This window comes from Chiloscyllium punctatum, chromosome 39 (assembly GCF_047496795.1).
Source record: "Chiloscyllium punctatum isolate Juve2018m chromosome 39, sChiPun1.3, whole genome shotgun sequence".
Classification (NCBI taxonomy): Eukaryota; Metazoa; Chordata; class Chondrichthyes; order Orectolobiformes; family Hemiscylliidae; genus Chiloscyllium; species Chiloscyllium punctatum.
This window is the reverse complement of record NC_092777.1, coordinates 16,676,688-16,691,368: the sequence shown is the minus strand read 5'-3', so window position 1 is coordinate 16,691,368 and position 14,681 is coordinate 16,676,688. Positions and strand designations below refer to the sequence as shown.

The 14,681-nt window shown below is 41.7% G+C and overlaps 1 protein-coding gene across 3 annotated transcripts in view; it reads right to left on the bottom strand.

Moving 5' to 3' along the window:
- The window catches only part of cacna1g (calcium channel, voltage-dependent, T type, alpha 1G subunit), a 303,314-nt gene that overhangs the window by 120,400 nt on the left and 168,233 nt on the right, over window positions 1-14,681 (bottom strand). For all 3 annotated transcript variants that reach the window (XM_072558229.1, XM_072558230.1, XM_072558231.1), the window contains 5 exons: window positions 12,126-12,219; window positions 9,729-9,913; window positions 8,464-8,910; window positions 6,646-6,746; window positions 4,545-4,668 (listed from right to left, as the gene is read on the bottom strand). In XM_072558229.1, coding sequence (XP_072414330.1) covers window positions 4,545-4,668; window positions 6,646-6,746; window positions 8,464-8,910; window positions 9,729-9,913; window positions 12,126-12,219 — 951 coding nt within the window. The remainder of the gene's footprint in view (window positions 1-4,544; window positions 4,669-6,645; window positions 6,747-8,463; window positions 8,911-9,728; window positions 9,914-12,125; window positions 12,220-14,681) is intronic.

The following is a 14,681-nucleotide window of genomic DNA, read 5'->3' as shown; positions in this document are numbered from 1 at the left end:
TCCTCCAGCATTTTAAATAATTAACACATCTTTCATCAAAGTGATTGCTATATCAGCTACTCCATCTAGTAACCATTCAATAAAACAGGGCATGCAGGACTGCAACCTGCTTAGAGGGATTGGTACAGACAAAGAGCTGATGAACCATTACAAAGATTGAGCTCGAATCATAAACAACTACCTTCAGCTCTCACATTCCTACACAATGATGTAGTCTCATTATAGCCCATTGGCAGCCAACACATAGTTGTCTCCTGTGCTCAGTTGGTACTTCACGGATCACACACATATACTGTGAAGTCAAGACCATCATTGACGTTATTAAATATTAGCAGGAAATTAATTACTGTATCATGAAATTACATCCACTTATTTATCTTCTTCCAACTTATCAGCTCCCTGTAGCCCAGCAGGAAGATCAGGCTGAAGGAAGTGACATTTCTGACACTGAACTTTGGGCTTATTCTCCTTCGATTAGAGAAGGATAAGAAGAAATTTGGTAGAGGTGTTTAAAATCATAAAGATTTAGGTCAAGTAAAGGAAGAGAAACTGTTCCTAGTGGCCCAAAGGTAAATAATGGAAGGTTTCAGATTCAGATGAGTGTCGAAAGAAGCTGAGGAGATGTGAGAGGAAAACGATTTGTGATAATGAGTGATTGGGATTTCGATGTGTTGTCTGATAAAGTGAAGGACAAAGATTCAATTGTAATCTCCTAAATGAAATTAGTTAAATGCTTTAAGTAGAGTGGTCAGAGACAAAAAATCTGCAGATGCTGGATCCAAGGTGGGCAGGCAGGAGGCTGGAAGAACACAGCAAGCCAGGCAGCATCAAGAGGTGGAGAAGTCAACATTTTGGGTGTAACCCTTCTTCAGGACCCTTAAGTAGACCAATTGGCAGCAACAGGGGGAAAGAGCAAGGATTATTAAATGGAATTAACCGCATTCCTTTTCAAAGTTCTGGCCCAGACTGTTTTCTCATTTGTACCATTCTGTGAATGGACAACATTGGCCTCTACCCTGACATTTTCTAGAAAGTAAAGCTTTCTACTTATTTTTTCTCGATTTTAACAAACATATGTCAAATTGGGAAGTGACTCTGTGGAATAGGTGCCCATCAATGGTCTCAGGAACTGGAAAAGAGCCAGGCTGCTCAACAGGTGGTGCTTTTGTAATAGTAACCTATTTTCTGACTCAGTCATGATCATGTTATGAATATAGGAACAGGAATAGGCCATTCAATCAGTTGAGCCTGTTTTACTACTTAATACAAACTTGGCTGTTCAAACCTTTCACTGCTTTTTAACCACTCTATCCCATAACCTATTACTGCATTGAAAATCAGAAATCTATGAACCTCTACTGTAAACATACTCATAGACTGAGTTTCGATAGCTCTCTGTGGTAGAACAATCCAAAGGGTCACCAGCCACTGAGTAAAATGTTTTTCCACATTTTGATCCTTTATGGCATGCCCTTTATTTTTGAATTGTGCCTCCTGGCTCTAGACCCCCAACTAGGAGAAACATCTTACCTGCATTTATTCTGTCTTTGAATATGAAATATCTCTTTAGATATTTTGTAAGTTTCAATGAGATCACCTCTCAATCTTTGAAACTCTAGAGAATACAGACCCAGTTTGCCCAACTCTCTTCACAGAAAAGTTCAACCATTCAGGGAAACATCTGGTGGACCATCATTGCAGTCCCTTAATGGCAATAATATCTGTCCTGAGATAACAAAACCAAAACTGCACATAGTACTCCAAGGGATGTCTAACCACGCTCTGATGTAAATGAAGAAAAACTTCACTATTCCTGTATTAAAATCCTCATTTCTTTCCTTTCAATCTGCCTCTCTGCTAATTTTACTATAAGCCTGTTATCAGAATCAAACAATGCATGATGAGGCAAAGTGGAGCCCAGTTGCAGCCTATCCAATGATAACTAGCCAGACTGTCAGCTCAGACCACGTTAGGGACCTGTTCTTCAAGCAGGGTGGCCAAAAGCACCATGGCTACTACTTCCACCTCAGATGTTGTGAACCCCAAAATTCTGTCCCACGGGGGTTCACAATCCACAGTTTAGGAATGTCTGGCCTAGCAGCTTTTAATATAATTGGGACAAAGTATCAGATAACCGAGACAGGTGATCTTACCAGCTTGTCACAGCACTTCTCTGTCTCTCTGGCTGCTCCAGGGATTAGGGACCTAATTCAATCCTGCCTCAGATCCTTGCACCAAAAATGGTGAATGCGGAATTCATTTATATGGAGCCAAGTCCACTATGTGAGAGGCTTCCCTCCTGATGGCAGTTCAGGCCTCTAATCTTTGCTGTTCTCAGTTTCCTTTTTTATCCTCCTAACCACTTCATCTGAATCCTTAAGGCGGTGTTACATCATTTATCACAGGAAGCAAAAGAAGTTAATTGTGTTTTAAGTTAGGGGATTTTATGAGGACAAGGGAAGCTGTTCATAATGATTATCTCTGGCGTCTTGACCAGAATCATTAGTGCTGGGGTGAAAGGAGCTCAAGCAGTGACAAATGAAACCCAGAATTGCACTGTAATGATATGTTTGAGTATTGGAGAGATTAGAGTGAGACAGTTGTTGGACAGGATGGTTGGAGTGAGGCTGAGCTTTTCAGCAGTGCAGTGTTGAGAGCAATTTTGAAGTCAGGAGAACAGAGAATTTGGGAATGGGACTTTTAACCATGAAAGCTAGCACTGGGCTAAGGGAAGTTAGCCATATGCTTACGATTTGAGTTGGGATGAAATTGAGCATCTTGGAAGCTGGTCCTTTGGAGGAGATTAACTTGATGAGAGCTGAATGAGGAGGAAGACAGCGGATTGGGATTTCTGGCACTTTCCAGCTTAACTTCACAAAATTATAATCAGGAGCAGGAGCTCTAGCTGATCCTCTGGTTAATATGAGTCAATCACACACTGCCACTATAATTGTGCACTGGGTGGGTAACTTCACAATTTTCTTTGACGGAGACAGGTAGAACACGATGGCTGAAAGGGTTATCTGCATTTATGGATGTATTTATACATTCATCTATCTTTTTCTGTCTATTTATTTGATTATCTACTTAACTCTTCTACAAATATAACTTCTATCCCTTTGTCTTTCCATCTCTCTGACTACTGCAGTCTCTATTTATGCATTATTCATTCATGCAAGTATCTATCTGTATCACTCTATCTTTGTCCCTCGCTCTTTCTTTTGATAGAAACTGTTTGATGTACCTAATTTATTTTTAATTTTATTTTCTTCGTGTTTACATTTTTAATTATTTGTTATTAACTTATGAGTTTGGGCAGGTTACTTTGGCAGTTTAATGGGATTTGTTCACTTTAGGCTTTTATTATTTAATGAGGTACATCATTGTGCTTCAAGGCTTCTGTTAGAAAAATCTAGATTTAGGATTTTTTTACGATTATGGAAACCATCGATAGCTTTGAAGAAGAGTTTTTTGGTTTAGTTTTTCTTTGTTCTGGGCAGTTCTGTGAAGTCCTTGCCGCTCCCTGTATGCAGGTATAAAGATTGATGTTGTGAAGAAGAGAATATAGTGAAACTAGATTTTCTTAGAGCAAGGAGTTAGTGTTAATCCGAGACTGAGATGTTAGGAAATAGCCCTGAAGAGGACTTGAAATTGGGTTTGATTAAATTAAGGTATATGATAGGTCCAGGAGTAAGCTAGCAGAGGTTCCATCCTAGGAATTAAAGTCATAGTTATCTGAAACCTATAGGGAGGTAAGAGGACGGGATTTTGGTGCTGGTGTTACAAGGAAATGTTTTGGTATGAAACTTTTTGTGATTATACTTTTACTGTGTATTCCAAACTCTTTGCCTTCATTTTATAAGTAAATTGATTGTCTTTTTCCAGTTTATCTTCATTTTTTTCGTTTAACGCATTGCTGATTTATTGCAAAAGCAAAATCTTCAATATGCCTGTGTTTCAGTGAGAGGCCACCTCATTAAAAACAAAACAAAGCAAAGTATGGCCCTATCAAGCCAGAGTGAAATCTGGGATTTGATTTGTCTGGTCTGTTAACATCTGCTGAGAGCATAACATTGTGTGATTCTCTTTATCTCTTCCTATCAGTGGCAGTTCTAAGGGATTCTCTGGCAAAATCTCCGCCCATCATTGAACATGCATTTGGGACTGACAACTGAGACAGGAAACAGGAGCCATGGTTGTGTTCAGGTCAAAACCTCAGGGCAGTGGGAAGGCAGCCTAAATATAGGAACATGAAAAATAGACTTAGGCTGTGGAGCTCTTTGACCCATTCAAAAGAGTCAGAATTACCCTTCCTTCAAATTCCAGATAAAGCTTCATCAAAAGTGTCATAATACAAATTGGTATCTTCAAAATTCATTGTTAAAATGCATGTTTGCATGTACCTTCTGAAAAACCAGGAGACATGTTTTGCATTATGATTAGATCTTAGTCTGCTAACCTGCTATAAATTATACTAAGGCATTAACTGCAAGCATTGCAAACGAAACAGGTCGGCAAGAATTATTTGGATAAATAAAACCTACTGCACTCTTAGGATCAATCTTCGGTCTCTCCATGGCAATAGTAATGCAGTTCAGGAAGATAATGACCAGAACAATGTGGTCGAACATCTTGTGTGAAATAATTTTGCTGCAAATGAGGCGGATCCTGGAAAAGAAAAAAAAATCCATTGATCTCCTGCGCAGTACAATCACGGTAAGTCATGCACATCATCTCACAAGCAGTGACCAAGCTGAGCAGATGTTGTTGTACTCAGTAAATTCAAAACCTTGTGGTTTGTTGGCATATTAAGCATGGAGAAACTCTTTCCAGTTGTGGAAGCACACAAATTCGAGATAACTGGCTAAAGAACCAAAGGCAACATTGAAACGAATATCCAAGCAATTGATATTTGGAATGTGCTTTTTGGAAGGGTGGTGGAAGCAGATTTAGTAGTAGCTTTCAAAGGGGGATGGACTAACTTACGAAAAGGTGAAATGAGCGATTAAACCCTGGAGCAATCCAAAATCTTTATTAGGCCTCCATCTTCCTCTTTTTCCATGTATTCTGCCAATATTTCAAGACCTCCAGATGTACATTTGGGATTTCTATTGAGATACCATTGGATGTGCATTAGGTTTCTCTGAGTACACTGATTAGCTTTGTTTTTGGTGCTGAGATACTATCCCTGTATCTTTACTGATCCCTGTTATGCTTCTTTGTTGTTGCAGCTAAGAACTTGAGGAATGGGTTGTACTGTCACTGAAATGACGCTGAGCTACAGTGAAAAATTCAACCCCCCACCTTCCTGTAGTTGGTCATTTTAGCGCAACGTCCTTTCACATGTCCATGTGTCTGTCCTTGGCGTGCTGCAGTGCTCCAGTGAATCCCAGCGCAAACTGGAGAAACAACATCTCATCTTCAGACTAAGCACTTTACAGTCTCTAGCCTTAATATTGAGTTCAGCATCTTCAGATTGTGATTCCTTCCCTTTCTTTTAGCTTTGCATACATTCTATGTCACCATGTCCTCGCTACCCTCCCCCCACATCAGTGGGACTGTCTTCTCTTTCACGTCTGGCAGCTAGACACACCGTTGTTTTGCCATTCTCTGATCACTTAATCTGAACTAACAGCATCTTTTCTCCCTAGCACTCTACATCCTACACCTCCTCATCCACTGCGCCCCCCCCCCCCAATATAACATAAATTCTGCCCCCTTCACACCACTTCAGCTCTGATAAAGAGTCATCTCGATTCAAAATGTTAGCTTGCTGTCTGACCCGCTGTGATCTCAACAGCTGAAAACAACCAATGCTGAATCTCTCTGGAACCTTGGTTAGCTCCAGACCTAGCTGTTCTAAAGAAGTGCCTGATAGCCTCCCGCAGTCTACCCTTCCTTAACCTGAGGTAATTCAGTACAGTAATGCCCATCTCTAAGCTCATGGTAAATCCTATTTACCCTTCTTTCTATTGCTTGCTGATGTGTGCTGGTTCCCAGTTAAGCAGCATATTGATTTTAAAGATTTTGTCCTTGTTTACAAACCCCTCCATGGATTTTCCCTCCCCTTTTTCTGTAAGCTCCCAGAACCCTCCAAGATATCTGTCTTCCAATAATTCCCACCTTGTAAAGCGGTAATTATCCACCATTCTGGTTGTGGCCATGTCTTCGGCTGCCTGGGCTCTGGAATTCCTTTTTGAAACCTCTATGGCCCTGCTCTTCAAAGTTCCAGCCTCTGTCTCTTTAAATCCTATCTCTTTGACCTTAGGTCTTCTGTCCTAATGTCTCCTGATGTGGATCTGGTCAGATTCTGTTCGGGTACGCTTGCACTGGGGTGTTTGACACCCTTAAAGGTAACCACTTGAATATCAGTTGGGAAGAGTTCGTCTTGCACCATATGGACTGTGGCCATTCAAGATGGTGGCTCACCATCTTCTCAAGGGATGGGTAATAACTGATGGTCTGTACAGCAACAACAAAATCTCATGAATGAATAAATAAAAAATTAACAAATTTGTATTACTGAGAGGGCAAGGATTTGTCACTTTTCTAATCCAGTGTTTTGCTTTTGCAAAAGAAAAATTCTGAAGTGCTAATGGAATTTTCCGCCTTTAATTTCATAGCATCAAGACTTTAATTTCTTACTTGGATTGTGGAGGGAACAGATAAAGTGACCAGCCCTCTCGTTCTCTGAAACAGGGTGGCAACTTGGCCTGAATCCATGCCTGCAAACGTGCTCTTTTACCCTGTGGAAACAAATTGGCACATGTCAGTCCAGTTCAAATTCCTCTCACTGCAAATGGAACGTTTCATTTTAAAGGTAGAATCATAGAAACTCTACAGTGTGGAAACAGGCCCTTCAGCCTAAAAATCCACACTGACTCTCCAAAGATTAACCCACCTAGAACCATTTCCCCACTCTATTACTCTACACTTATCCCTGACTAATGCACCTAACCTACACATCTCTGAACACTATGGGCAATTTAGCATGGCCAATTCACCTAACCTGCACATCTTTGGACTGTGGGAGGAAACCGGAGCTTCCAAAGGAAACCCACATAGTCACAGGGAGAATGTGCAAGCTCCACACAGTCACCCAAGGCTGGAATTAAACCTGGGTCCCTGGTGCTGTGAGACAGCAGTGCTAATCATTGAGCCACCATGCCACCTTTAATTGGCCTCTGTCTGTGGTAGAGGTCCTTCCTCCTTTTACAGATGCAAGCAGCAATGAGCTCCACAAATCCTTGTACACACACAACATAAGCATTTGTAACGCATTTTATGAAGGACTTCAAACTTCCAAAGAAGTTTTTAAAACAACACGGAACAAAGTGATCTGGATTAAAACAAATTGTTTCTGATGTGGAAACATCTGCTGGCCATGTAGCACAAAGGAGTGTAGGCAAACTCAGTGAACATGCCTTACTGCTAACGCACTTGGCTTTGGAAAACTGACTAATTTATCTGATTGACCCGACAATCTACATCTGCTTCATCTCAAGTGGCTTTCAAATTTACTATATTTATGTAGACTGCAGAGAAACAATGACAGAGCTTGCATTAATTTCGACTGAGACATGTTCACGAAGAGCTAGAGCAGCCAAAAGCACATCTCATTGTGAAATGCCTCCGGGGGGCAGCCATGCACACGAGTGATTCAGAGAGAAGGTTGGAGGCTGTGTGAAGGAGGTGGAGAGAATGAGCAGGTGAGATGGAGACAGAAACAAACAGGAAGAGTAAGGATTGAAGGTGTGGCGGTGGAAAAGCACAGCCCATCAGGCAGCATCTGAGGAGCAGGAGAGTCAACATTTTGGCATAAGCTCTTCATCAGGGTCTTATGCCTGAAACATCGGGTCTCCTGTTCCTTGGATGCTGTCTGACCGGCTGTGCTTTTCCATCACCACACTCTTTGATTCTAATCTCCAGCATCTGTAGTCCTCACTTTCCAGGAAGAGTAAGAGGTCACCCATTTAGGACAGGAATGAGGAGGAATTTCTTCTCTCAGAAGGAAGTGATTCTGCAGAATTCTTCATGTCAGAGGGCTGGGTCAGAGTGTAGTTAAGGCTGGGATGGACAGAATTTTAATCATTAAGAAAATTTAGGATTATGGGGAAAAGCAAGAATGTAGATTTAAGTATTATCAGGTCAGCCACGATCTCATTGTTTTGTGGAGTAGACTTGATGGGCTGAATGGCCTGTTTCTGCTTTGAAATCTTAAGGTCTAAGAATGCTTAGAAAAAGAGAGTTTTCCCTCAGGATTTTCCAGTTTGCTCTCACTGTATGTCTGTTGTAGAAGAGCAATTGATGAAGACATATTCTATAGACAATGTGTGGCAGATGTTCCATTCCCTCTGTTTACACCAAGCTCAAACTTTTACCCCAGAGATGAGATTCAAACATAATGTGCTGACTTCTACTAAGCATTTATTTCTTATTATTTCAGCCACTGGAGTGACTCACCATATCAATGTCATCTTCAGTGTGTTCAAACTCAGTTCTCTGTTCATCCACGTGGACTTGGTGCGACAAGGCAGTTGGGGAGGTTTTACCATTACAGTCATGGCGGTCCGTTGGTGGGAGCCTGCTGCTTTGGATACTGGGAGATCTGTGAAGGTTAGGTACCTGGAGAGTGTCAGGAATGTCGAAAGAGCCCCTCATTTCTAGGGATTCCATGCGCTGAGTGCCTGGCCCCCTCCCACTACCTGCATGACTGGATCTCTCATCTTCTGATCCCTCGCCTTCATCAGAGCTCTCCTTGCCGTCCCCTGAGAGAAGGGATTTCCGCTCTCCTGTCTGATGTTTGCGCTTCAGGCTCTGAGCTCGGCCGAGGCTATTCCAGCTCGAGCGACGGCTGTTCCAGCTGCTGGCTGTGCTCCAGGGTGCATAGGGGGAGCTACGTGCACTAGTCTGAAAGCAAAGAAATTCTGAATTAAAAATCCTGATCAACAATTCCATCCCTTTGCCAAAAACAAAAGTGTGGAATGTCAAGAAATTCTTTGCCTGCTGAATCACTAATTGTCAGGGCCCCCGTTACTATTACTGCTTCCTGACTGATTTCACAGCAATCCGTTATCACAGTCAGGTGCCCACCATTTTACATGTAGATTGACAGCTCCAAGTCATCATAATCTCTTTGAAGTGGGACTGTAAGTTAATTCCAGTGGTTATTGTTATAAAGGATTCTGTAATTGAATGAAATGCTTGTTCTTGTAAGGAGTAATGTAGCTGCAGGAATGTAAATGTAATAAGTGCGTTGTTATCAATTAGTGTTTTTTCCACTGTAGTGAAATCTGCGATACATGCTTAGAACTTCATTTAATAGATCTTTATTTCTGTTCATTTCTGTATGGTTTCTGAGGTGCAAAGGATGCTAGGTGGCCCAAAGTGGCATTGGCACCATAAGTGTCCAGGGTTAGAGGTTGACATGCAGAGGCCATGGAGGTTTGATACAAGGACTTTGGTGCTCTGAGCACTGTAAGTTGACATGAAGTGTATGGGAGGTTATGGGGTTTGGGTACAGAGTATGAGGTGGCATTGTTGGTGTGCATGGTCCATAGGGAGTGTGTGACAGCTGGATGGCTGTTTTATGTTTGAGCATTTCATTTTGAAACTTTAATAGAGTGCCGGTGCATTGAGGGAGGCCCAGCCCAAGTGGATTGTTCAATCCTCAAAAGTATGAAGTCAAAACAAATCTGGCTTGGATAAAGCATAAAAAAAAGACTCACTGGTGATTTTTGCTCGTAAAAGTTTGGATCGATTGACACATTGCTTCCTCTGCGGGACTCGTATAAATGTGCAGAATCTCCACAAAGCATTCCCTTTGGGGTTGGCATTGGCGTGGCGTTGGTGTGGATGATGAGTGGTGGAGTCAGGCTGGTTTTGACATCCACGTGGCCATTCACTGCCATCACTGTTGGGGACAAAAGAGACACTAAAGTGCATTTGTCTTGACCACCTGACACCTGTAATTCTCATTTGACCCTTTTCAAAACTTTTGCCCACCAGCACAGGGCTGGCATTTCTGTCATGTTGAAAGATTTGTAAAACGATAGACAAAATCTTCCAAAGCATTGGGCCCCCAGTTTTCAGCAATCAAAGACTGCCTAGGGTGCTGTTGCAAGCAAAACTATAGAATAAATATCACAAGTGCATTAAAAATTATTCAAGTTACCTGCATTTACTTTGAATATTTTTGACAGCATTATAAAAATAGTCATTTTCTGATCAACCTGTTCAGAGATGGTATTACTCCTCTCTGGAGCAGGTGGGTCTTGAACCCAACTCACCAGTCTCAGAGGTAGGAATACTACCACTAAAGCACAATGAGGTGATGAGTTTCTTTGTGTTTTTTTCATTTATTCATGGGATGAGGGTGCCACTGGCTAGGCCAGCATTTATTGCCCATTGCTACGAGTTAACCATGTTGCTATGGGTCTGGAGTAACGTGTAAGCCAGACCAGTTAAGGATGGCAGTTTCCTTTCCTAAAGGAGACTTCCCTAAATTAATGAACCAGATATGTTTCTCCTGACAATTGGCAATGGATTCATGGTCATCATTAGACTCTTAATTCCAGATTTTCATTGAATTCAAATTCAATGAAAATCTGGTGGGATTTGAACCTGCTGATAGGCTGTGGGGGGTCATGAGGATGGGCTTAAGATATGACTGATGGTGGCTGGGGGGGGGGGGGGGGGGGCAGGGGGCAATTCAAGGTAGGAAGTAAGGTGAAGACACTCCAAACAAAGTTAGAAACGTTAAGTGTCCTCTGGGTCAGCCCCACATGTAAATAGTTAGTTTATCCAAAGACGGTGTGTGCCAGTTAATTTTTTTTCGGTCTGCTACATTATTGTAGGGAAATCATGAAAAGCACCCACAATTTTCCTTATTGCGTCCTCTCACATGAAATCAAATTACCATAAAACAGGTAGGCCTTATATTGGCCCTATGTGAGTGCTGCTTTGTAACCAGCCAACAGAATGTGGAGATTGGCTCAGAGTTAGATTCTCCTGTGCAGAATCACCTAGGTTCTGCCTTGTGCCTTTGTCTGATCAGCAGCTATATGGTCTGCCGATATTGCCCTAGGCAACAAGCACCAGCTCCGAAGCTGTTTGTATGTTTAAGTCCCACTGGTGCTATGGAGCCTCATAGAGTTAGGATAATAGAATCCCAACAGTATGGAAGCAGGTCATTCAGCCCATCTGGTCCACCCAATCCTCTGAAGAGCATCCCACCCAAACCAGTTCCCCAACTCTATCCCTGTAACCGTGTATTCCCCATGGCTAATCCACCTAGCCTGCACATCCTTGGACACTGGGCAATTTAGCATGGCCAATTCATCTAACCTGTACATCTTTGGACTGTGGGAGGAAACCCATGCAGACACAGGGAGAATGTGCAAACTCCACAAAGTCACTGCCAGGGTGGAATCAAGCCTGGGTCCTTGGCAGCAGCGCTAACCATTGAGCCACCATTCCTTAGTTTGCTCAAGGAAATTTGTCCTGGACAGTTCACTGGCCAATTTGATGTGGCAAAAGGATTTAGCATCATGGAGGCTTCAGATGGTTCAGTGAGGGCTTGAAGAGTGCAGGAATGGGTGGATCCAGAATTGGGGAGGGGAGGGTAGAGAATCCCAGCAAGTTAATTGAGTAGAACTGGAACATCAAACAAGCTTAATTATTTTACCATTTGCAAATACTGACAGAAAATCTTCACTCAAAATGTGGGAAGATAGGAAGCAACTTTTCTGTAACTTTCTGCATGTGATGATGCATAGTATTTTATTTTAAATATACAGATAAACTATTTAATTCCAGAGCAATTAGGGATGAGCAATGAATGCTGGTCCAGCCAGGGATGTTCGTATCCCAGGAATGAACAGGAAACAAAATGTATGTGGTTTGATGTTTTAAGTATTCAAGTTACACTGAAGATTGATTGCCAGTTTAAAGGAATTGAAAACAAGACTCTGCATCAGTTTTTAATACAATAAACCTTTTAAATCACATTGAAATGCTGCTGTCAAAAATTTGTGGATGCATAAACCTGTCACCATGCTTGACAAACCTAAAGCATTCACACAAATTTCTGCCTTTGCTGAAAACTTTGTAGCAACTGAACTTACAGGTAGTGTTTGGAAGGTCCTTTTTGCTTCCACTGTCATCTTCAAGGCTCTGACAAAAAAAGTCAGCCTCTGAGTCCGACTTCGAGACATCTCCCTTGGGTGAGAGTGAAACAGAGGCTTTAAATTGCAGGCACAATGTGGTGTGGAATTTGGGCACAATTCTCTTATGTTCCCAGTCACTGACAGAAACTGATGTTAACTAAAAATCTTAGAAGAAACTTTGATTCAGTAATGTAAAGAAAATGTTATGGTCCTTACCATATTATTGGAAGCATCGTTGAAAAAGATGTTAAGTAGTTTCTTTGATTTTAACTTTTGCCGTGCATCAATTACTACAGCATGCTTATTGTGAGCAGTTCATGCAGCACCAGGTGTTTGTTGTTAATCCCATGTTAATAGTACAATTTAACAGAAATGAATTCCAGTTTTTATTAGTCCTCTTTTGTACACCAGGTTCTCCTGCCCTTCCAGAAAGTAAAGTCTCATACATCATTCTGTCACTTCTCTACCAACAGCATTGGCAACAGTGTGTAACATCTACAATAGACCTTGGAGGAACTCGACAAGGTTTAGACAGAATCTTCCAAATCTGTAACCACTTACCATCGAGAAGGACAAAACTAGCAGATACATAGAAACACAACCACATGCAAGTTCCCCTCCAAGCCACTCACCATTCTGACTTGGAAATATATTGCTGTTCCTTCACTCTTACTGGGTCAAAGTCCTGAAACTAATCCCTCTCTAACAGCACAGTTACTGCAGTGGTTCAAGAAAGCAGCTCACTACCAATAGAGTAAGAAAAAAAATCGTTACCTGGTGGGTAAGACAGATTCATAAAACTAGAGGATTTCACAACCTAAAGAAGCCCCAGAGTGCTTTAGAGCCAATGAAACATTTAATTGAAGCCCTGTCACTGCTATATGCAGGAAAACCAGGAGCCAATTTCTACAAAGCAAGATCCAATAAATGACAATGTAACAAAAAGAAACAAATACCCTCTTTCAGTAATTTTTGGGCAATGGATAAATATTGGCCAGAGCTCTTAACCCTTTTTAGAAATAGTCATGGAAGTTTTACATCCAATTAAGAGGGCAATTAGTTTAATGTCTTGCCAGAAAGGCAGTCCTTTCCTCCCTTGATCATGGTCAACCTAGATTTTGCACATATGTTTCTATCATGAGACGTGAACCAATAGTATTTTGGTGTAGCCTTGTGAGAATGAGACCTGGCCACAGCAGGGAACTTGTGTATTATTTCCACAAAATTTCAAGATGAGAAACAGACATCTTGCAGAAAGTAGAATATATATTACACCAGTGTTGCTTTTTACCATCATATTTTCATTTCTGCTGATTTTGTGGTAACTTCTGACCATTCAATATCTGCGGCAGCAGCATAGTTTGTAGGTAGGTTAGGATTTATCTATATGGAGTAAAGCTGTTTTGAACATTGCAAAGAGGTCCACAATGAATTTGTGTCTTCTTCATTCCCCATTTTGATTTAAGATCATTGTCTCCCCCTAGCACCCCATTTAACGTCCCTTTGATGTTCCTGAGACTAGGGGTGACACGATCTTGTAACAATGCCACTCTGCAGACAACCTCACATTGAGGGCATCAAGTGAATGGTAATCAATCTTTCCACCTCTCTCTTCTACGTCACTATCTAGCTGTTTATTTACAATATCATCATCTCTCCATTTTAATAATTTTCAATTCCTCAGGCTTCACAGTTGCAAGTGTCTTCCAGCAGATGTCATTTCTTGCACAGTCACCTCAAAGATACCTCAGCAAAATGGCAGCATTCCTCCCTGAAGTGTCAAACCAGCAACTTTTATAGAAGACCATCTGCACTTACTGGAATCTTAGCAAAAATAGGCTTAGAATACATTGTGCCAAGTTTTGTGAAGGGTTTATTTCTGTGAACTCTACTACATTTTAAAAAAAATTGTTCACAGGATGTGGGCGTCACTCCCCAGTGTAGCATTTATTGCCCAACCCTACTTTTCCAGAAGGTAATTCAGAATCAACTACATTGTTAGGTATCTGGAGTCACATGTAGGCCAGAATGGGTAAGGATGGCAATTTCCTTCCATAATAGATATTAGTGAATCAAGTGGGTATTTACAACAATTGCATGGTCACCATTAGGGTAACTTGCTATTCCAGATTTTATAGAATTCAAATAAAGTAAAGTCACCATGGTCCCAGAGGGCTGTAAGGCTGCTCTCTCAAAAATCTTCTGAGGGTCACTACGCCTCAGACGAGGAACAAGATTGAAAAGGCAGGATGTTAATGGTGATCTCAGCCATTGCAGGCATTGAACTGATGACAAGGACTGTTTGCTTGCTAACTACCATGACATGGGGCAGCATGGTGGCTCAGTGGTTAGCACTGCTTCACCTGCCTCACAGCTGTGAGGGAGCCAGGTTCGATTCCAGTCTCAGGCGAATGTCTGTGTGGAGTTCGCACTTTCTCCCTGTGTCTACGTGGGTTTCCTCCGGGTGCTCCAGTTTCCTCCCACAGTCCAAAGATGTGCAGTTAAGTGAATTGG